Here is a 22,667-nt window from a genome sequence, read left to right as displayed (position 1 = left end):
AAATGTACTTTTTAAATGTTGGCCATGAGGGTAGTGCAACAGGTCGCCATTGTCAGTATGTGTGTATTCAATAATATCTGTCGTTGTTCTCTGGTGGGTAAAAGGTTTCGCTGTTTCTAAATGACTTTGAATATGAGCCAGGGTTATAGATCTGCGGTAAGGGGTTAGCCTATAGGGCGGGTATAGACCACCGTGTCCCCTCGACCACCAGGGAAGATGTGTCTGGAGCCACATTCGATCACAGCTTGTGAACTTGTATAGCTTTACAAACACTCATTTGAAAGGTTCCTAAAGGTATCCACCCACCGTAAAGACGTGTTGTGTTATTTTCTATGATACTTTAACTTGTAATAACAAAGGAGAACAACAAACACTTGTGTGGGCGTCCTTTAAAATAAACAAAGCACAGAGCCTATTTGATTCCTGTGGAATATAAATTCAATAAAAAGTAGCTCACTTTTAAAATAAAACGTATAGATGCCGTCTATCAACTTAAGAACTTCCACTTATTATGCTTTTTGGGGTTTCCCTTACGTTAGTGTGTTATATGGGTCTGTGTTCCCTGCATTGAGTGTTTCTCTCCCGTTGGACGCCTTTGTTCATTTACATAGTGACATCACTATGTTACACTCGCACTTCTATTGGCTAGCGCTCCAACACATTGTACGTGATAGGCGAAGGGGCGGGACATCTCTAAGCTGTTGACCAATCACAACAGAGCCGGCCAGCTAACCAATCAGAGCAGACTGGGCTCTGGTTTCAGACAGAGGGTGAAAAGAGGTGCTGCAGCACAGGCAGTATGAGAAACATAAAGAGCTTTTTGAACATTAAAGCATGGAGACATGTAGAGACACTACATACTGATATACACCTTAAGATGAGTACGATATGTCCTCTCTAATTTTGTTGTACTTGGTGCAATGACAAATAATGAATTCTATTCCAAACCATAGCTGACATATTCTCAAAACTGCAAATAAACATCTACATTCAAACATGGAGACTGGGAGAACCGTGGCTGGTTAGCTTTGCCGCCTTGAGATTATTGATTTCTGAAGTGGACTCTCAGATTCTTCATTTCAGAGAAGAGAAGAGGGTCCAGGAGATTAAAGTTCAGGCAGCTGGAGCGAACGTGTCAGACAATTAAAGGGTGAAGAGCTGTGTGGGAAGAACGGGCTTTCACCACACACCAGCTTCTCATGTCTTCTTTCAAATGAAACGGCTTGAGCTCCATTTAAAATGGCCACTGTTGGACCCCCGCAGCACACGTATAGGACGTGTGGGGTTTGAAGTGTCTTCATGTTATCTGCAGCCTCCAGGTGTGTGCATTTCTGTCTCAACCTTTCCCATACAGGGGTGAGAAAAAGAAAAAGCGCTCTAAGTCCTTGTTTCCATGGGGATAGTCAAAGGAGGCCACACACACACACACACACACACACACACACACACACACACACACACACACACACACACACACACACACACACACACACACACACACACACACACACACACACACACACACACACACACACACACACACACACACACACACACACACACACACACACACACACACACACACACACACACACACACACACACACACACACACACACACACACACACACACACACACACACACACACACACACACACACACACACACTACATTGACTTACATGCATTTCCTAGAGACTTATCCTAACCTTAACCATAACCAAGTCTTCACCCTAAAATTAATGATCCCCCTCATGGGGACCTCCAATTTGTCCCCATAAGGGAGGCGAGTCCCCACACGTGACTATGTAAACAGATGTAGGTCCCCACAAGTACACACACACACACACACACACACACACACCCCACCCCCCCACACACACACAGATGGCTGAGATATGGATGCCTGCTTGACACCTTAGGGAAAAGCATAATCCAATATGTTACGCCACATGATGCTTTTGTAGCGTTTCTATTCCATCCGTTGCCCAGTCTGTGGTTACAGCGGAGAGGAAACAGCGGCAGAGAGGAAAGAAAATAATTGTGTGGTGTTGGCTTTTACAAACACTGGCAAAATGAACCCGATTGCACACACAACCCTCGATGAAAAATGCGTAAACAAGAATAGAAGCCTAAATGTTAAAGGGTGGTGACGTATTTTATACCCGATAGTTAGCATAGCAAGGTTTCTTTCAGTCTTTATTTCAAACAGATTAAAAAATAACAAATATGAAAAACAGAATACCGTATTGTTATAATACAGTATTTATTCACATTCATGGTAATAATTTGTATATTCAACAAAAAAACTAAAACATTTCTTCATATTAATAATAATAATAAATCATATGTGTCCGTTGGTTTCCATCGACCAATGGGATTTCCCCGTTGGATTTCAGTATAATACAGAAATGAGTTTTGTGGCAAACCGACGTTTATGTGATATGATGATACGTTATGTTCAGCAGGATAATCTGCACATACATTTTCCATAAACGTAAATGCGATCGGTCGAAGACAAGAGCCAACGCAATCCAATAAGCAAACAACATAACGGTTACATGGCTGACCGTCAACAACGCTAAGCTAAAGGTGGCTAAAGTTCGGCATGATGATGTTTAGAAGTCTCAACAAATGTGAAGCTTGTGCTAACCACTTATTTCAGTTGTCTTGCCAAAAACAATGTCAAAACCCATTGACTTTGCAACGAGGGAACAGGAAGTGGTCAAGTGCCGACTCGTTTCCTGGTTTTAGGACTCGTTACTGCACCACTCAATGTCAAGAGCACGCTGCTGGTATAATGGTAAACAACAACAACATTGACAGATCTAAATGGAGTGAGGATTGGATTTTGAATTGGCACGAAAAAGGACTTCAAATGGATGCTTATGTGTAGCCATAACCGCTTAAAAAAGGTAATCGTACGTCAATGTTGTGTTTTCTTTTGTAACTTGGCAAGTAATGCAAGTCAAAATAAAACTCTGCCGAGGAGCTTTAACTGACGCAGGGATAAAACAATATTGTGGATGTTAGATGAGAAATTAGATGAATGGGAATGGCAGCATATGGAGCTTTTCCTGCAAACCAACTGCCAGCGTGTTTTGGACCAAAGCCAGTCAACATAACCAAGATAAGAACATCTCACGTGCTTTGCTATAAAAGCTTTGTGACTTAATGTTCAACTGTGTGTCAGAGCGCTTCAGGCTTTGAAGGCCAGATGGTGTCGAACTGCGATAAATAACCTCATGATAGCGCTGATGTGTCAAAGTGTGATCAGTTTATTTATTCCACTTATACATAATGAGTGAACAAGGGGATTGTAATGTGAAATACAAGTGGGTAGGAAGGCAGTCATTCCAGGCTTCCCCCTATGACACACACACACACACTTTGTTGCTGCATCTCACGTGTGTGTTATGTGTGTTTGAAGCCTTGGAGACGCTAATTAGTTCATCGCGCTCACTGATCTGAGACGATTCACTTTTTGTCTGTTCGTCAATTTGAGGCAGCTGCTCTTGTTTTTTATTTAATGAAATGAAAGGATGTAATTATCTGATGAAGAAAAGTTAAATCCACTCAAATGAGCCGTCTCTTTAATACGATGTGAATGCAGGTATGCATGTGTACGTGTCCTTATCTCATGGTAAGCAATAGCAGTGGGTATTATGGCATTTACTCATGTACTGTATTTAAGTACAATGATGAGGTACCATACCAAAGTATTTACTTTTCATTCCACTTTCTACTCCACTAATACACGTACACATTTACAAGATAGCTTTTCCAGGACCATTGTATCCAGGCATGTTGTGATTACCGTACTTTTCGGACTATAAAGCGCACCTGCATAGAAGCCGCAGCAGCTAAATTGTCCGTCTGTCTTGCTCTCCTTCTGTCTCTCGGTTCCACTTTTACTTTGGCGCGCGACCTGTCTCACTCTTTTCCGGCCTCCAGCTTTTCCCGCCGCTTAGAGGTGGCGGGCGCGGACCGGTCCTAGAGCCCATAGCGTTAAAGGTGGTTAATTGTACCTGTAAAATCCATAGATTTAGGAGGTTCCCTAGTGGCCGTTAGCTGTACACAAGAAATGGGAGAAAAAGTCGCGGCTTATAGTCCGAAAAGTACGGTATATCTTTGCAAAAATGTCCGATGATCTCTAAACAGCCACGGTTGTTTTGTGCATAACGTGATGAGAGCATGACATAATCCGTCACATGGGGTGGAGGAGAGGTTGATAGAAGGACAGATGAACAAGAAGGCTTCGAGAGGAGTGTAAACATCATCAGTCTCTCTTTGAGCGTCCTACACTCACCCTTTCTTCACCCTCGTCCTCCATTCCTCTCCGTCCGTCTTGTTCCCTCTTCTCTGACCTTCAGCAGCAGACAGTGAGGCAGACGGATGGACTCGGGGGGTTACAATTACAAATCCAGCTGCTTCTCTCTGTCAACTCTATATTCTCAAACTCTTTATTCGCAGGAGGTCGAGGCTTCCATTGACTCGAGTGTTTATAATCTGATGAAAACACTACATTCGTGTCTTAAAGAGGAGATATTATGCTCATTTGCAGGTTCATATCACTCTTTTGTGCATCTACCTCAGGGGGTCAAACTCAAATACACAGGGGGCCAAAATAAAAAAAATGGGTAGTAGTCGAGGGCCGGACTGGTTCAATGTTGATTGCAGAACTTACTGAAATGAACTTATTGCACATATTAAACCTGGAACTAACAAAGCTTAAATTATTGCCTATAAAAACAACATTAAACATGAAATAATCAGTTGCATTCATTTCTCATGGCTCGATCTGCAGCTTTTCCAAAGTACATTTCTCCACAGGCGAACAACAGCTTCAAGAAACTATTTCCCTCAAAGAGAAACCAAACATGCCCTGTTGTCGTGAGAGAGAAAGTGCAGAAGGAAACATGTAAACTCAGTGTGCTGCTCTGAGATGCTAGCTCAGATACTTGGCGTCTCAGGGTGCAGGGTCATCAATGTTCGGGCTCAGGCTCTGAGCGGAGGAGACCCTCAGGATGGAGTGAAGGTGTGCGTGCAATATACCGGTGCGCCAGATCTAATAGGAATTAGAAATTATCCTGCGGGCCGAAATTAAATCCACCACGGGCCTGATTTGGCCCCCGGGCCTCGAGTTTGACACATGTGGTCTACAGTGACATGTTTCCATGCTTTAATGTGGATGGTAGCCTTTGTAGACCATTGTCAATCACAAGAACCTCTCACACACTCTTTCCACCCTCTCAGATTTCTTATGGCACCAAGGACATGACATTTCACTGAAATGAACCCCAACACATTCATACATGTCTACAGGCAAGGGGAAGCCCCCGCACAGTATGATAGGGCCTCTCCAATACACCTCGTCTCTCACGATGCTCTTCTCTCCTCCTAGCAATTTGTCCTTTGCAATACATACAAATCCAAGCTTTATTTCCCGACTTCAAAGCCATACACATGATTGCAACGTGCAGGATAGAAGTGTTAACCAAAGAACCTAATTCTGGGTGCATTCAGTTCCTTTGCTTTATCTACCCCGACTCATCCAGCCATGACCCTCAGTTCCTTTGAAGCGTGCTTATCTGCGTGGCTAAGCTTCAGTTGAGGTACAATTCATAGTCTCAAAATACCCTGGTTAATCTGAGAGGGTCTGCCACAGACGCAGAAGACACGAAGGCCTTTGTATTTGGTATTAAGAACCTGAATGAGATTGTGGTTTATTATGAGACACGAGCTGTTCATTGGCACAGAGATCAGACACAAGGAAGAGGAGAATTGAGGACTGGGCTTTATTCACCTATGGTTCATCGGATAACCGGAGCGTAGAGATGGGAGGACATTTATCGAAGGGTATATGTCTTTGTTTGTTTGCCTCAATAGCAGCAGTGCTACTGAGATGGATCTTCATGACATGAGTGGAAGGGATAGACCACGGAAGAACCCATTCAATCTGGATCCAATTTGAAATGGCAGACACACACATCTTGTGATTGCTCATTATTCTGAAACCCCTGTAGTCCGACTGAAAGCAGATTGAGTTGGAAACGCCAAAATACAAATAGCAATTGTTGGGGGAAATACACACAATTATATTTGGTTTTCTCCTGTGGTGAAGGCATGACACCCCAGAGTACTCGTTGCCTTCGTTAGCTGGTTACATTTGGGAATGAGGGCTAAGAAAGCCAATCAGAGGCAGAGAAGCCTTTCCTGTCATTTTGAATAATAATTAGCCATTTTGGGATTTTCTTTCAGTTTAATTTACTTTACTTTTAGAGCAAGAGATAAGAGATTTTCGGACAAATGTGAATCAGTACTATTGGACTTTTTATTCAACGTTTCGTACACATGGGAAACTCAACACAGCAGAATTTAAACACTTTAACATCAATCTGTAAAATATATCTTTTCATTTTGAATACATTAGGTGAGGGAGATGGGGGTTTCTTACCCTGAGTGTGCCGTATGTTGAGCTCGTTGATCTGCTCGGTGAACTCGTTCTCCTCGATGGTTTCAGTGCGAGGAACAGAAAGAGAGAAACGCCTCTTAAAGTTCTTCATCTTGTTCATGGTGCTGAGGAACAGACTCTGAGAGAAGAAAGAGACGAAGAGATAAGATATACAAATACACTTCAATGCATTCGGTACATGCATCAACACAGTCTTTCCATAGGGTTAGGGTTATAGTTAAGGGTTAGGGTTATAGTTAAGGCAGCCTGTCCTCCTACAAAAAACGACCATATCGGTCGATTGTTCAGCAGTTAAATACGACCCAGAGACACGTTTTAAAGTGTAGCACCTCTAGTGGTCGTGTAAGAAACAACATGCTCCTGTCGATTGCAAATGCTCCGGAGGGTCGTTTAGTCACAAATAACCCTCTCTGGAAAATCCTAAATTGTGGAATAGTTTGGCCATTAAAATGCTTTTTTATTAGATTTCTAGCGAGAAGTGTATATTGTACTTTTATAATCTATGTCCAGTGGATGTGTAGGATCTACAGTTTGATAGATATACGAAGATGATTTGAGGTCTCGCCAGGAGAACGTGTACTGTATATGGGGCAACTTCCATGTAAAGTTAGCGTGGGTGAAAACAGTATTTCCGGTCTCGAAGTTTTCATAATAAAACCGGAAGTATTCCCCACACTGTCAAATGATTACGCAGTGATATCTCCATTACTCATCCACTAACAAACATCAGTTTATCCTTGTTAATTACACAATATTGATTGGTTTAAATTGTGTACAATGCTTTTGTGTTTTTAACCTTCGATTCGGAGAAACAAATTGTTTTTTCGGAGTTTAGACACTACAGAGTTTCCGAAGACACTACACTACCCAGAATCCCCAGCTATCGTTTGGGACTACAACATCCGCCTTGCTTTACAAACCCCGTGATTAGCCCTCAAGCTCTGTGATTGGATATTGGAGTGGCAGTGCGACAAGGTTACGCTGTCAAACAGCTCTTTGAAATGGAATGGAACCACGCCAGACTATCCAAAACTGGACTTGGACGGGTCCAGACCCCGGGTCCAGCCCGGCCCTCCCCCCCAGAATTACACTTGCTGCCTATTGTGTGTTTCGCAACATGTTCTATGGCACGTCTCTACTGGGAAATGTAGTTTTAAAAGACGTTTTCGTATTTCCCACAATTAGAAGTTGCCAGTATTAAACTGTATACATCCCTGGAGGTTTAGGGGATACGAAACACATTGGTGTTATCAAATTTAAAACATATAATTAATACATGGGTGAAAATTGCTTGTGTCCATAATGGGCAGCATTAATATACCCACATGACAGCTAAGGTCAGAAGAGCTTTATTTAACAGCTGGTCTTATGTCTGTGACCCCTCCTGTTGTTAATTGATAAGCCTGAAACATGCACTTGTCAAGGTTCAGATGCACATTTAGCAAATATGGCAGTAGCCATCGATCATCTTAAGATAAGATACTTTATTGATCCCAAGTTGGGAAATGTTTTTGTTACAGCAGCATGTACTACTTTGTTCTACTCCACTACAATTCAGAGGTTAACCTGGTACTACATTTATTTTTGTTTCTTTGCAGATTCTGATTAATGATGTGAAATATAAACAACCCTTAAATCAGACTTTAGTTACACCTGAGTAAAATGCAGCCTTATCAGTTTGTCTGTTTTGCACATCCTCCTGTTAATGTCTTTGGACGTCCTGCACTAAACTGTTTTATTGTAGAGATCACTACAGTATCTTCTAGATATTTTCCATTCTATATTTCTATCATTGACCCCTATTTTGTATGTAGGCTACTCTTAATATTTAAATGTTTTCATCAAATATAACTTATTCTACAACTAAATTCAATAACGTGCTTTAACCACTAGGAGGTGCGGTTTAGACCAGTGGTCTAGTTAAAACATAATAATATCGTACATAATATGACTATTCACTTTATTGTGAGTTTAAAACAGAACGGTAAAGGAAAATACAGTTTCAGTCTCTCGATGTGAAGCTTATGCATTGTATCATGAACCTGTATAGACCTGTAACAGTCAACTGCATGAGGAGTTGGAAAGGTAGTTCAGAAAATCAGTAATATCTTTAAAAACTACAAAAAAGTCCCTTTCGATCAGCTTTGCATCGTTATGGTGTAAATACAGACTATCTACTAATTGGATCAAATATAAAAGTCAGCCGAATTAGTGTTGATACTGCAAGGAGACGTATTGTGTGAACAGAAATGTAAGATGTTGTTTAATTGTTGATATATTTATGGTTCACGTCACGTATTCAGTTTTGGCGGCATCTCTTCCAGTTTGTCAAAAGGTCTTCTGATCAGGGCTCTATAAATACATATCTAGGGCAGATATGTAATATTTAATGCAGCCGAACCGTGTATTACAATGCCATTATGTGATGACTTTCAAAGAGAAAAGCAAGAACACTCGGAATAAAGTATTATTATTATTATTTTTAATGTTTTCCGATTTCATATCACATAAACACCATATCCCAACGTGCATTGCGGCGTGATTTTAGCCTATCAAAACCTCTGAAAAAAGAAATGTGTCTCTCAGAATCGAAAGAGAAAAACCTATGGGAAAAACACAAAAGCATTGTACAGAATTTAAACCAATTAATGTCGTATAATGAACTAGGATAAACTGATGTTTTTTAGTGGATGAGTAGTGCAGATATCACTGTTAAATCATTTGATCATTGGTTTTATTATGAAAACGGCGAGACCGGAAATACTGTTTTCAACCCGTAACTTTACATGGAAGCTTGCCGCATATACACGTTCTCCTGACGAAACCTCAAATCATCTTCGTAATATCTATCAAACTATAGATCCTACATATCGACTGGACGTGGATTCTAAAAGTACATTATATACTTCTCGCTAGAAATCTAATCATAAAGCGTTTTAATGGCCAAACTATCCTACAATTTAGGATTTTACAGAGGGTTATTTGTGAATAAACAACCCTCTGTAACGTTTGCATTCAACGGGAGCACTAGAGGCCGACAATTTTAAAACATAATTATAGGTCGTATTAAGCGCTTGAACAAACGACATATTTGGTCGTATGAGTTGGAGGACTTGTTGAGTTAAGGGTTAGGGTTATAGTTAAGGGTCAGGGCTATTTCGATTTTTGATTTATTTCGAATGTGTAAAACAATAATACAAACATTTAACATTATACAATAGAAAATTAAGCGGTGTCAAATTGATATACAAAAACATTACCGATTCTAAATCATAAATAAACAAATAATCTACTTTATTACACATCCGAAAAAAGGGTGGGAAGAAATGTACACTGATTTAATCCCACCCCTTCTCCCAAAAACTAAATTACTCTCATATATATATACTTTTTCTTAAAGAAATAGATTTGTTATTAAAAAACGAAACCATAAAACAACACATACATAAACAGATAAAAACACAAACAAACACATACATAACAGAGATAAATGATATTCAAGAAAAGGTCAAATAACAAACCAAATAAATAAACTGCAAACTACCGGTTATGATTAAGCGGCGTTATGTGCAAACAACCAAACTGCACCCTCCATTATGTTTCAATGGAACATATTCACTTCCTGATGATTTGAAGATAGATTTAACATACGTTGTGTCTAACCACGACATACACAATACAGACGGAAACAAGGCCTTTCTGAATGCAACACACTTTTGTTTTGCCATTTCCAATATGCACAGAACATCTTGTGCTGTCATAGTAGAAGGAACTAAATCGTAGACACTCCCCGGTACACGGCCTATGACACGAGATGCGTAGCTTGCAGCTTGACCGAAGGCCGTCTCCTGCATCATCTGATAACGAGGCAGGACAGCAGGAAAGCAGCTGATCAATATACCCTCTCTCTCCGTGAGTTACAACAAACAGCCTTTTTCTCCGCTCGTCTTTTCTCCGCTCGTCTTTTCTCCGCTCGTCTTTTTGTTCTCTTCAATTCTCTCTGTGTCCGTTTGCTTTAGAGATCGGTGTCATGGGGTCTTCATGATCCCTTCACTGACACTGATTTGCGCTTGTGTCTCTGTTTCTGCTCATTATTGGACAACATGTGTGCGGGGGGGGGTCAATTGTAGCAAGTCTCTACATTCCCTACTGTTATCTTTAGGCCTAGAGATAAGCCGTCTGGATATAACAATGTCTGAGCAAGCGTGGCATTGTTGTCGGATCCTCTCGCCTGCTACAGCATACCATACACACATGCAATAAGCACAGAAACATGCACACACATCTACAGAAACCATATTCAAAATACCCAAAGATGTCCACTAAGGGTCTGAGGACAGAGTTACGTATCGTTGTACCTACGGCGAATTGTAACTTGTGATATTGGGCCATAATACAATCTGACATAGATTAATCTGCAAAAGCGCTTTGGTGCATTAAAAGCAAAGTCAGAATGATCCTTTACAACTTTCTTTGTATATGCAATAGCAATGCATGCTATAACGGTGCTTCTCAAAGTGTGGTCCGCGGACCACTGGTGGTCCGTGAGCGCCCCCTAGTGGTCCGTGAGTATATTGGTACAATTTCACATTTTAAATAAATTAATAAATTAAAGTTTTACGCACTCTCGCGGGAATATCTCCGCAATGGAGCGAGCTTAAGTTTCACTTTCAATTGTATGATACAGCCCAGCGCAACACCTTCGTCACACATGTTGCCACTTGTTTGTATTCCAGGCGATTTGTAATCTGTTCTAGAAAAACGATGTGATTTTGGATATTTGTGGAGTTAGGTGGCCCGCGAGTGTTTTTTTATTGGTTAAGTGGTCCTTGGTATGAAAAAGTACAGTGCAGAGAAACACTGCCATAATACAATATAATATATCTATGCAATACATACTAATGAGACTAGCATGTATATGGGATGTAAAGCAAACGAATATAAAGGTCAGTTTATTGGCGCTTACTTTTTTGCCTTAAACTGCATAGATTGCAGATTTTAGCTTTTTTAAATGTTTATAAATGCAATGTACAAACAATGGATATACTTTAAATCATGGCATCTTGTACAAATTAAATATATTAATGGCCACATGTAAAGTTAAATCACAGTACCAGACAAAATGTAAATAAAGGGATAACTCATTGGTTTAAAATCATATTTCATCAACCACATTTTACACTGTTTAAGAAAGGAGGCAGTAGTTTTACCCAACATGCCGGTATACTGTATAAGTGACCTGCTCTATCGAAATCAGTCGCTTTGACCCGAAGACACATTTTGAGTTGTACTGTTGGAAAGAGGAGATTCCTAGCTTTCTAACGATATCAGGATTGTTGTTGTACTCCAAATATAAGCACATATTGATGTATTTATCATCTGAATTTGCCGAGACAAGTTTAATATTCTGAAAGCCAAGACTTTGTTTCATTGAAATCAGATGAAAACCAACTGTAACGGACCCTGCTGTGTTATCTATGATTACTGCCGTGTTTCATAATGTCAGAGGAGGGAGGGGGGGGCGGCGCTGCGGGAGGGGGGGGGGGGGCGGCGCTGCGGAAGAGCAGAGTGGCGAGTGAGAGCTGCCTTCTTCCCTTTACAAGCTTCAAACATATTTATCGTGTGATTTTGGAAATAAAAGTTTCATATTCTGAAAGCCAAGACTTTGTTTATTTAAGACCAAACAAAACACCCAAACCCCGAACAAAAAGGTATTTTTTTTACGCAAATCCACGATTATTTTGAAATGAGCCGTTGCGGCGACTTCTGCCTGATTTCGATAGAGCGGGTCAGATATACATTTTTGCCATCAATGAAAGTATGTAAAAAGCAAGTATGCCTTTCTCTTACAATGATACAATACAATGGGTCTTATCGTAAGTCAATGATAAAAGTAGTATATATATATATATATATATATATATATATATATATTTCTAGATGAAACCCCTTCCCAGTATTATCCTAAATGTTTACAATACCCACAAATGGGTGTGTGATGTGTGGGAGGGAGGCGTGTGGCGCAGTGGCTAGAGCGTTGGGATCAGTGGTCACAGGTTCAAACCCCACTGCAGTCAGCATGTCGTTGTGTCCCTGAGACACTTCACCCCAAATTGCTCCCGTGGGGATTGCGTAAGTAAGTCGCTTTGGATAAAAGCGTCTAACAAGTAACATGTAATGTAATGTCAGGATATCCAGCCTGCGTACTTTCCCTTCAGCACAATCTTTAATGAGTGTTTTCACCGCCCACGCCCTAAGCCCAGAGTCTTTATTTACACTCATCCTCAAGGTCGGATACACACAATACAAATTGGTAAGAAAAACGAAATGTTATCAATTTTGATTGTTTACAAGAAAACCGACTTCCCAAAGCGAACCTGGTGCTAAAGTGCTATTTTATTACGAAATCCTTTTATGTTTTGTCTCAAAGGTGGTTTAAGTAAAACAAGTGAAAGGATTGCGATTCGTGAAGATGGCACCACATTAAAGATGCACTCTTACTTGTAGAGGCGTAAGCTACATAAAAGGTGTGAGATATTCTCAAAGGCCTGGGAGTAAAAGAACAAAGACAGAGGAGTGTGGGTGGCAGCCAGAAATTGAACCGTGAGTGAAGGAGGCAACTAAAAAAAGAGACCGTGGGAGGAAATAATCCTCGGATCAGTGGAGAGAAAAGGAGAAGCTTTTAGAAATCGATTAAATTCAGCTCATGAGACTCAATGGAACATATCCTCTCCGTTAGAGAAGGCCGTTTATGTTTTTGAGGGGTTTCCCTTTCCAGTAGTGCTATAGGTTTGAGTGCATGCAAATGGTCACAAAGGAGTTTCTCTCCCACACACTCCTCATTGGACTCCTTTGTTCACTTCTGTATCATCGTGACATCACTATCTAACACTGGCGTTTCTGTTGGCTATAGCGCTCCGACACATTGTAGGCTAAGAGGCGGGACATCTCTAAGCGGTTGACCAATCACAACAGGGCCGGCCAGCTAACCAATCAGAGCAGACTCTGGTTTCAGACAGAGGGTGAAAAGAGGTGCAGCATGGAGACATGTCACTCGAAAGCAGTTTCACTTGGTGTTTTGAGATTGTACATTTTCTGACTACATCTTTTGGTATGTAAGGTTATACAGTTACCGTCGTTTGTATCCGATGTACTACAGTTACATGTAATCCATCATCTTCATATTTCTAGAGTTGCTTTGGGTTCAGTAAATCAAATCAAGGTTATTCATATAGCCCGATGAAACACATCACCAATTAGCCTCAGGGGTTTTACAATCTGGTCTTTTCCTTCAGCTGACTGGGAACGTGAACCTGACAGGCAGTTATCTGTCACGCACACTTTCAGGGGAGGCTATATGACACTGGTTTGATGAAAAGCGATGCGATGAAGCCGATTGAAGGGTTAACAATGGAGGAGGAAAGGGGCTTAGTGTGTAGAAAGAAATCAATAGCGAGGCTGGCTAAAGCGCCGATGTGTTGGCTGATATTTATCTTCTGTTGACAGTTTGACAGGCAGCTTTTATGAAGCAGGGAAGCTACCTGCTTTTATAAATCGATTTAAGACGAACGGATTACATGTCACTTGATTACGTAATCAGGATACAAAGAAAGCATTCTGCTTTTTTAGACTCCAGTATGTGCTCATGTGTTTCATTGTTGGTGTTTAGGCTACTGCCTGATGCAGAAAGAAAGGCAGGTTTTATTATCTGTAAAATAATTCTTTATCCTAAATATCTTGGTTTCTTCTTTTCTAAGGTCACTTACAAAATACACTTAAAGGTGGGGTAGGTAGGTTTCAGAAACCGGCTCGAGATACACTTTTTGTTATATTCCATGGAATTCTCTTAACATCCCGATAGCAATGAATATCTGAAGTGCTTTGACAACAAATCCATACAAAAATTGTATCTGTGGAAGCCGTGGCGCTGTAAAAAGTACAACCAATCCGTTTAGCCGCCCTGTCCGTCAGCCTTCCATCTCGTGCACGCACAAATGTATCTCGTGCCCTCATTGGGCGTGCATTGCCGCAGCACTTCAATGACTCGCCAGCAACAGGCGGCCACTTTCACCAGTCTGCTGACGTCATGTGCGCGTTAATGTGTGTTGGAGGAAGTGCTCTGTAACGGAGCGTCCACACTACAGCTTCAAAAAAAGCTTGGAGCTGGGCGTGTCTGGAGCTTGGGGATTTTATTCAAGCAACGCGACCAACAACCAATCACATGAATCTCCCGCCCCCGACATACAAAGCAAAAACCCCCGGGGATTTTATGGGAGCAATATATATATAAACTCCCCAAACAGGCGAAAACCTACCAGTTTCCCCCACTGTCTCTGCCACCTCCCTCCATGCCTGGCTCCTCCGGTTTGTATCCCGGTAGGTGAAGAGGGGCTGGTCATACAAAACCGGGTGATTTGCTACGGCGATAATTAGTTTCTCTTCCATCTTTTTTTTAAATATAGAAATGAACGGCGGGATATCTCTCCCAGCTTAGACGCGGTTTGATTGGCTACGGCTTGAGCTGTCAGATTTTCCGAAACGGGATTTGATTGGATGGCGCTGGCTACTCCGGCGGAGACGGACCGCTCTGCTACCCACAATTCAGTTCGGCGAAAAAGCGAGGCAACGTGATGTCACCCCATTCAAAGTGAATGGGCAGATTGAAGCTGTCGACGCTGTAGTGTGGACGGGCCGTAAGGAAGTCTGAAGGAAGGGGCGGATTCTTTTCGGCTGCGTACTTTCACATTTTAGTGCACTCGAGCCGGTTTCTGAAACTTACCTACCGCACCTTTAAGTGAAAAACGATTCTGTAATTATAACGGAATACATTTTAAGTTCAACCCTCAAATCTATGGGTACCTCACATATATCCCAGTTCACATAAACAAAAGTAAACTTTAGCTGACACTAAAAGCTGAAAAGACATTTGATCCATTAGGGCAAGTCAGCATGTCCATTGAAACACCACAGAACAGAGACCGCCTTGTGTCACGGTTGTGATATTTCTGAAGAGAAGGTTGACTGTGTTTATTGACATGATGGGTTGAGATATGACCTTTACTCATCTGCCCCAGCATCTCCTCACGGTGTCATGCTCTACTCCTGTATGATTTGTTCAGTGCTCCCGGTCAAATACATGTTATTGTATCAGTTATAAAGAGGCCCTATTAAGCTTGTTGGGGTCTTCCCTTCCGTGTAGCCCGTTATAGGTGCATGTGAATGGTCTGCATAGGCTGACATCCCTGGGTTCAGTCCAGAGGCAGTTTCTCTCCCACACACTCCTTTTTTTACTTCCTAACATAGTGACATCACGATATAACACTCGCACTTCTTTTGGCTAGCGCCCCACACATTGTATATGATAGGCGTGTGGTGCAGTGGGTTGGTGTTTGGAACAGGAGAGCACAGGTTCAAACCTCACTGCAGTCAGCATGTCGTTGTGTCCCTGAGACACGTCACCCCAAACTGCTCCTGTGGGGATTGTCCACAGTATTGAAAGTCACTTTGGATAAAAGCGTCTAACAAGTGACGTGTAATGTAATGATAGGCTAAGGGGCGGGACATCTCTACGCTGTTGACCAATCACAAGAGAGCCGGCCAGCTAACCAATCAGAGCAGACTGGGCTCTGGTTTCAGACAGAGGGTGAAAAGAGGTGCTGCAGTACAGGCAGTATGAGAGAAATAAAGAGCTTTTTGAACATTAAAGCATGGAGACATGTAGAGACACTACATACTGATATACACCTGAACATCAGCAGGAGAGGACTCTTTAAAGTAGAGACACTACATACTGATATACACCTGAACATCAGCAGGAGAGGACTCTTTAAAGTAGAGACACTGCATACTGATATACACCTGAACATCAGCAGGAGAGGACTCTTTAAAGTAGAGACACTACATACTGATATACACCTGAACATCAGCAGGAGAGGACTCTTTAAAGTAGAGCCACTACATACTGATATACACCTGAACATCAGCAGGAGAGGACTCTTTAAAGTAGAGCCACTACATACTGATATACACCTGAACATCAGCAGGAGAGGACTCTTTAAAGTAGAGCCACTGCATACTGATATACACCTGCACATCAGCAGGAGAGGACTCTTTAAAGTAGAGACACTACATACTGATATACACCTGAACATCAGCAGGAGAGGACTCTTTAAAGTAGAGACACTGCATACTGATATACACCTGAACATCAGCAGGAGAGGACTCTTTAAAGTAGAGACACTACATACTGATATACACCTGAACATCAGCAGGAGAGGACTCTTTAAAGTAGAGCCACTACATACTGATAATAACAATGGGTTCTGTGTTTGCCTACAATCCAGTCTGAAATCACGACCCTCTTGGTCCAGGTAATAACCAAAGGACACATACACTGCTCACACACTGTGGGTGATCAGGGATCTTAATAAAACAGCTCTAAAAGAACCCATCGGTGAGAGTTGAGCATCAAAGATTGAGACGGCTGACTTCAATGCTTACATCTCTAAGTGAGAGTCTTAGTAAAGTGTTTCAAATGTACTGAATATCCCTGCAGCCCTGGATGAGTGCAGTACAAACAGAGATGCTTAACGATTTTATTTATAGGAAAATCTGCCTTTCATTCAGCATATCAAGGCTGCAGCCCCAACACTGAAACTCATGAGCACACTACAGTTTAAAAAGGCAGAAATGAAATCTGAGCTGACAGAAAATGATCAGTTTCAGTTTAACACACACAGTTAAGCTCACACACACTATTTTATGAACATGTAGGTTCACCTGCTGAATTAGAAACAGAACAACTGAAGCAAAGAAAGTGGAAACCATAAAGGAGATTCAGGCGGTAGAAGATTAGATTCACACTTAATTTATTACCCGTCCCCTCAAAGTACACCCTGTAGCGAGTACAACTCTAATGGTACGTCCACACAGCAGCTTCAGACGAATCTTCCAACGCTTCTCTGCCCGTTGACTTTGAATGGGGGTGACGTCACTTTGCCTCGCTTTTCGCCGAACTGCATTGTGGGGGAGCGAAGCGAAGATTTCCAGGATTCCAAAGTTGAGCAATGTTCAACTTTTGAAGCTGAGCTGGAAGCGCCAGCCAATCAAACACGTGTAAGCAGGGAGAACCAGACCGCAGTTCATTTCCTCATATTCCAAACGAGAAGTTACGGTAGCAAATCACCCGGTTCTTTACGACCAGAACTATTAACGGGATACAAACCGGAGGAACCGGCATGGAGGGAGGTGGCAGAGACAGTGGGGGAAACTGGTAGGGTTTCGCCTGTTTGGGGAGTATATATATATATATATATATATTGCTCGCATAAAATCCCCGGGTTTTTTTGCTTTGTATGTTGGGGGCGGGACATTCATGTGATTGGTTGTTGGTCGCAAAAAATCCCCAAGCTGTCAGACACGCCCAGCTCCAAGATGTTCAAGATTTTTGAAAAGCTGCTGTGTGGACGTACCGTAACCCAGAGAAGACCTCCCCGAAACGCCTCGTTGGAGATTTCTCATGTTCCATTGCTTCCTGGGTACTCTGACGTGGGAACACCCAGAGGCCACGCCCTCTGCCAGCCTTCCACGAAACAAAGCTTCCCAAACCTTTCAGCGACTCATGCCGGATGTGTGCAGCACTGAAGAACGATGAACGATGCTGTTCTACTTTGTTTGGACCAGCGGGAGATTCGGGTACACAACCTGTAAGTATTCATTGTTGTTTGTGTATTTATGATGTTTAAAACAAACAAGGCATCTACCACGACGGGCTACTACGATGGGATGGCGGAGGAACGCTCTCCGCAGACCCATTCTCACAGCGTTATGAACCTTTTCTTACTCGATATCAAGCCACACTTATTGTGTTTACTTCGGCTGTGAGTCTTTGTGTGTGCTCAGGATGAGTTTAGCTTGTTCTCGCTGTATCGCCGACCCGGAAGCCTGTCCGCTCCTCGCAGCAGCTCGCAACGTCCCGACCAATCAGAGCACACTGGGCTCACAGGGAGGGAGGGGGGGGGCAGGAGCTCCAACAAGCCGTGTAGGACAGAGAGTGAATCCACAGACGATACAGAGATGCTGTTTGAGAAACACTATTCTAGTCGACCTCGACAATGGAAATATGATCAGTAGACATGGCCGTGACCTGGGACCTTTAGGTATGATCCTCCAGAACAGCACAGCTCACAGAGAAGAGATCTGATCCTTTACAACTAACAGTAATCTGAACACATATTTCAAACTAAGGGAATTACTTTTACACCCTGACTACGTTATCCTAAAGTCTGGCGTTCCCTTTGAGGAATGTGTTCGGACGGCCAAAGTGAACATGTTTTCCATTTGCAGTGTCTCACCCTGGAGAGGAAGCGTGTTTTACACTAACCTTGTCCTCACTTGCTTTGAATGAAACTTTATTGCAGACTCAGGGTCCAGATAAAAGACAAGACATCGATGTGCTTTCTCTTCTCTGGTGTCTGAGATAGGATTCAACCGTTCTCAACGCTCTGATTGGAGTCTCTCTTTTAACTCAATTACACGGCTCAAGAGTGAAAACATTTTATTACGATGTATATTTTGTGGAATATGCAAGTTTTCTAATTTATCTGACGCAGACGGACTCCTCTAGTCGGAGACGTGTCAAGTTTAGAGTCAGGATTTGGCATTATTCCAAGAGTTACTGTCAAAGGAAGGTTTTGTGGTACCGTCAGCCGCCGTCTTCCTCTCAGGTTTGGGTTTCATATCGTTGTTAGGGTGTAACTTCAGAGGACAACCCTTCAAAGCAACATGTGGCATTGAACAGACTCCCAGGGCTGAAGTATGAGGTTGTTGACGAGGCCGAAAACTGCCAGATCGAGAATACTATTTAAAATGTCTCATCTGTTGATACTGACTAATGCCAGAGACAGCTTCCTATGTTAGAGGTCCCCCATGATGCAACATCCACTTCTCCATGTCTCTTCTACATCAACATGTGTCCCCTCTTCTTCATGTCTCTTCTACATCAACATGTGTCCCCTCTTCTTCATGTCTCTTCTACATCAACATGTGTCCCCTCTTCTTCATGTCTCTTCTACATCAACATGTGTCCCCTCTTCTCCATGTCTCTTCTACATCAACATGTGTCCCCTCTTCTCCATGTCTCTTCTACATCAACATGTGTCCCCTCTTCTTCATGTCTCTTCTACATCAACATGTGTCCCCTCTTCTACATGTCTCTTCCACATCACATGTGTCCCCTCTCTTCATGTCTCTTCTACATCAACATGTGTCCCCTCTTCTTCATGTCTCTTCTTACATCAACATGTGTCCCCTCTTCTTCATGTCTCTTCTACATCAACAATGTGTCCCCTTCTTCTTCATGTCTTTCTTCTACATCAACATGTGTCCCCTCTTCTTCATGTCTCTTCTACATCAACAATGTGTCCCTCTTCTCCATGGTCTCTTCTACAATCAAACATGTGTCCCCTCTTCTTCATGTCTCTTCTACATCAAACACGTGTCCCCTCTTCTACATCAACATGTGTCCCCTCTTCTTCATGTCCTCTTCTACATCAACATGTGTCCCCTCTTCTCTATGTCTCTTCTACATCAACATGTGTCCCTCTTCTTCATGTCTCTTCTACATCAACATGTGTCCCCTCTTCTTCATGTCTCTTCTACATCAACATGTGTCCCCTCTTCTTCATGTCTCTTCTACATCAACATGTGTCCCCTCTTCTACATCAACATGTGTCCCCTCTTCGTTCATGTCTCTTCTACATCAACATGTGTCCCCTCTTCTACATCAACATGTGTCCCCCTCTTCTTCATGTCTCTTCTACATCAACATGTGTCCCCTCTTCTCATGTCTCTTCTACATCAACATGTGTCCCCTCTTCTTCATGTCTCTTCTACATCAACATGTGTCCCCTCTTCTTCATGTCTCTTCTACATCAACATGTGTCCTCCCCTCTTCTACATCAACATGTGTCCCCTCTTCTTCATGTCTCTTCTACATCCACATTGTGTCCCCCTCTTCTACATCAACATCTGTCCCCTCTTCTTCATGTCTCTTCCACATCAACATGTGTCCCCTCTTCTTCATGTCTCTTCTACATCAACATGTGTCCCCTCTTTTTCATGTCTCTTCTACATCAACATGTGTCCCCTCTTCTTCATGTCTCTTCTACATCAACATGTGTCCCCTCTTCTTCATGTCTCTTCTACATCAACATGTGTCCCCTCTTCTTCATGTCTCTTCTACATCAAGCATGTGTCCCCTCTTCTTCATGTCTCTTCTACATCAACACGTGTCCCCTCTTCTCCATGTCTCTTCTGCATCAACACGTGTCCCCTCTTCTTCATGTCTCTTCTGCATCAACACGTGTCCCCTCTTCTTCATGTCTCTTCTACATCAACATGTGTCCCCTCTTCTTCATGTCTCTTCTACATCAACATGTGTCCCCTCTTCTTCATGTCTCTTCTACATCAACATGTGTCCCCTCTTCTTCATGTCTCTTCTACATCAACATGTGTCCCCTCTTCTACATCAACATGTGTCCCCTCTTCTTCATGTCTCTTCTACATCAACATGTGTCCCTCTTCTTCATGTTCTCTTCTACATCAACATGTGTCCCCTCTTCTTCATGTCTCTTCTACATCAACATGTGTCCCCTCTTCTCCATGTCTCTTCTACATCAACATGTGTCCCCTCTTCTTCATGTCTCTTCTACATCAACATGTGTCCCCTCTTCTACATCAACATGTGTCCCCTCTTCTTCATGTCTCTTCTACATCAACATGTGTCTCCTCTTCTTCATGTCTCTTCCACATCAACATGTGTCCCCTCTTCTTCATGTCTCTTCTACATCAACATGTGTCCCCTCTTCTTCATGTCTCTTCTACATCAACATGTGTCCCCTCTTCTTCACGTCTCTTCTACATCAACATGTGTCCCCTCTTCTTCATGTCTCTTCTACATCAACATGTGTCCCCTCTTCTTCACGTCTCTTCTACATCAACATGTGTCCCCTCTTCTTCAGCCTCTTCTACATCAACATGTGTCCCCTCTTCTTCATGTCTCTTCTAGCATCAACACGTGTCCCCTCTTCTTCATGTCTCTTCTACATCAAGATGTGTCCCCTCTTCTTCATGTCTCTTCTACATCAACATGTGTCCCCTCTTCTTCATGTCTCTTCTACATCAACATGTGTCCCCTCTTCTTCATGTCTCTTCTACATCAACATGTGTCCCCTCTTCTTCATGTCTCTTCTACATCAACATGTGTCCCCTCTTCTTCATGTCTCTTCTACATCAACATGTGTCCCCTCTTCTTCATGTCTCTTCTACATCAGCATGTGTCCCCTCTTCTTCATGTCTCTTCTACATCAACATGTGTCCCCTCTGTGGAAAGAGACTCTGAAAGTTTCAGGAACAAAGATTTTCTCTCTTTTTGATCAATTTCTATAAAAACCTGTCTGAAAACGAGCTGATCAGATTTTGGCCACTTGATGATGTCATAACGATGTGTTGGCTTGGTAACCATTAGCCAATCAGCAACCAAGGTACCCCCCCCCCCCCTTATCACCTGAATCTCCTCTAGAGCTCCATTGAGTTCTTTGTAACCAAATCTCCCTCAGAGGGGCGTGGGGAGGGGCTCCTTATTTTCATCTGAAGTCACAGACAGAGAATCAGCACTTTGGAAACAGGGCTGAAACAGAGGGGATTATGGGTAATGCTGCAATGATCTGTTTGGAGTTTCAGCCAATCAGAGACATGTTTTGTATTTATCTGAGAGTTATAATATATTGATGAAAAACAGTAAAATAGGGGAAACCGTATATATATTGCAGAAATCCAACAATGTTAGATACCAACATGTGAACACTGATTTACTTGCAGATGAGCAACAGAGAATATCCACCGTATGGCCAGTGAGCAAATCCACTGAAGCAGTTCCGTTTCCTCTGAAGGGTCGAGGGGTGTTTCATCAAAACGCCGTGTGTCAGTTACTCACGTCTGACTAAACGAACATACACAATATAGTATAGTATAATATAGTATATAATATTAGGGGTTTGTCGAAATGGGTTTCATCGTTTTACACGGGTCAGCGTTCACCCGTCCCACACGACACACATTCAGCAATGTATCGACGGGTTAAAACACCGGCGTGGAGATAAAGCGTGACCAAAGTCGAGGGTCAACTGTCAGA

The 22,667-nt window shown here is 42.4% G+C and overlaps 1 protein-coding gene across 1 annotated transcript in view; it reads right to left on the bottom strand.

The window, feature by feature from the left end:
• Positions 1 to 22,667, bottom strand: part of cdk18 (cyclin dependent kinase 18) — a 74,529-nt gene that overhangs the window by 35,440 nt on the left and 16,422 nt on the right. Inside the window, exon 2 of the mRNA XM_034082873.2 lies at positions 6,458 to 6,593. Within this exon, the coding sequence (XP_033938764.1) occupies positions 6,458 to 6,575 (118 nt within the window). The 5' untranslated portion in view covers positions 6,576 to 6,593. The remainder of the gene's footprint in view (positions 1 to 6,457; positions 6,594 to 22,667) is intronic.

Source organism: Pseudochaenichthys georgianus, chromosome 5, assembly GCF_902827115.2.
Source record: "Pseudochaenichthys georgianus chromosome 5, fPseGeo1.2, whole genome shotgun sequence".
Classification (NCBI taxonomy): Eukaryota; Metazoa; Chordata; class Actinopteri; order Perciformes; family Channichthyidae; genus Pseudochaenichthys; species Pseudochaenichthys georgianus.
The sequence above is the reverse complement of the archived record's forward strand: the minus strand, read 5'-3'. Positions and strand labels throughout refer to the sequence as shown.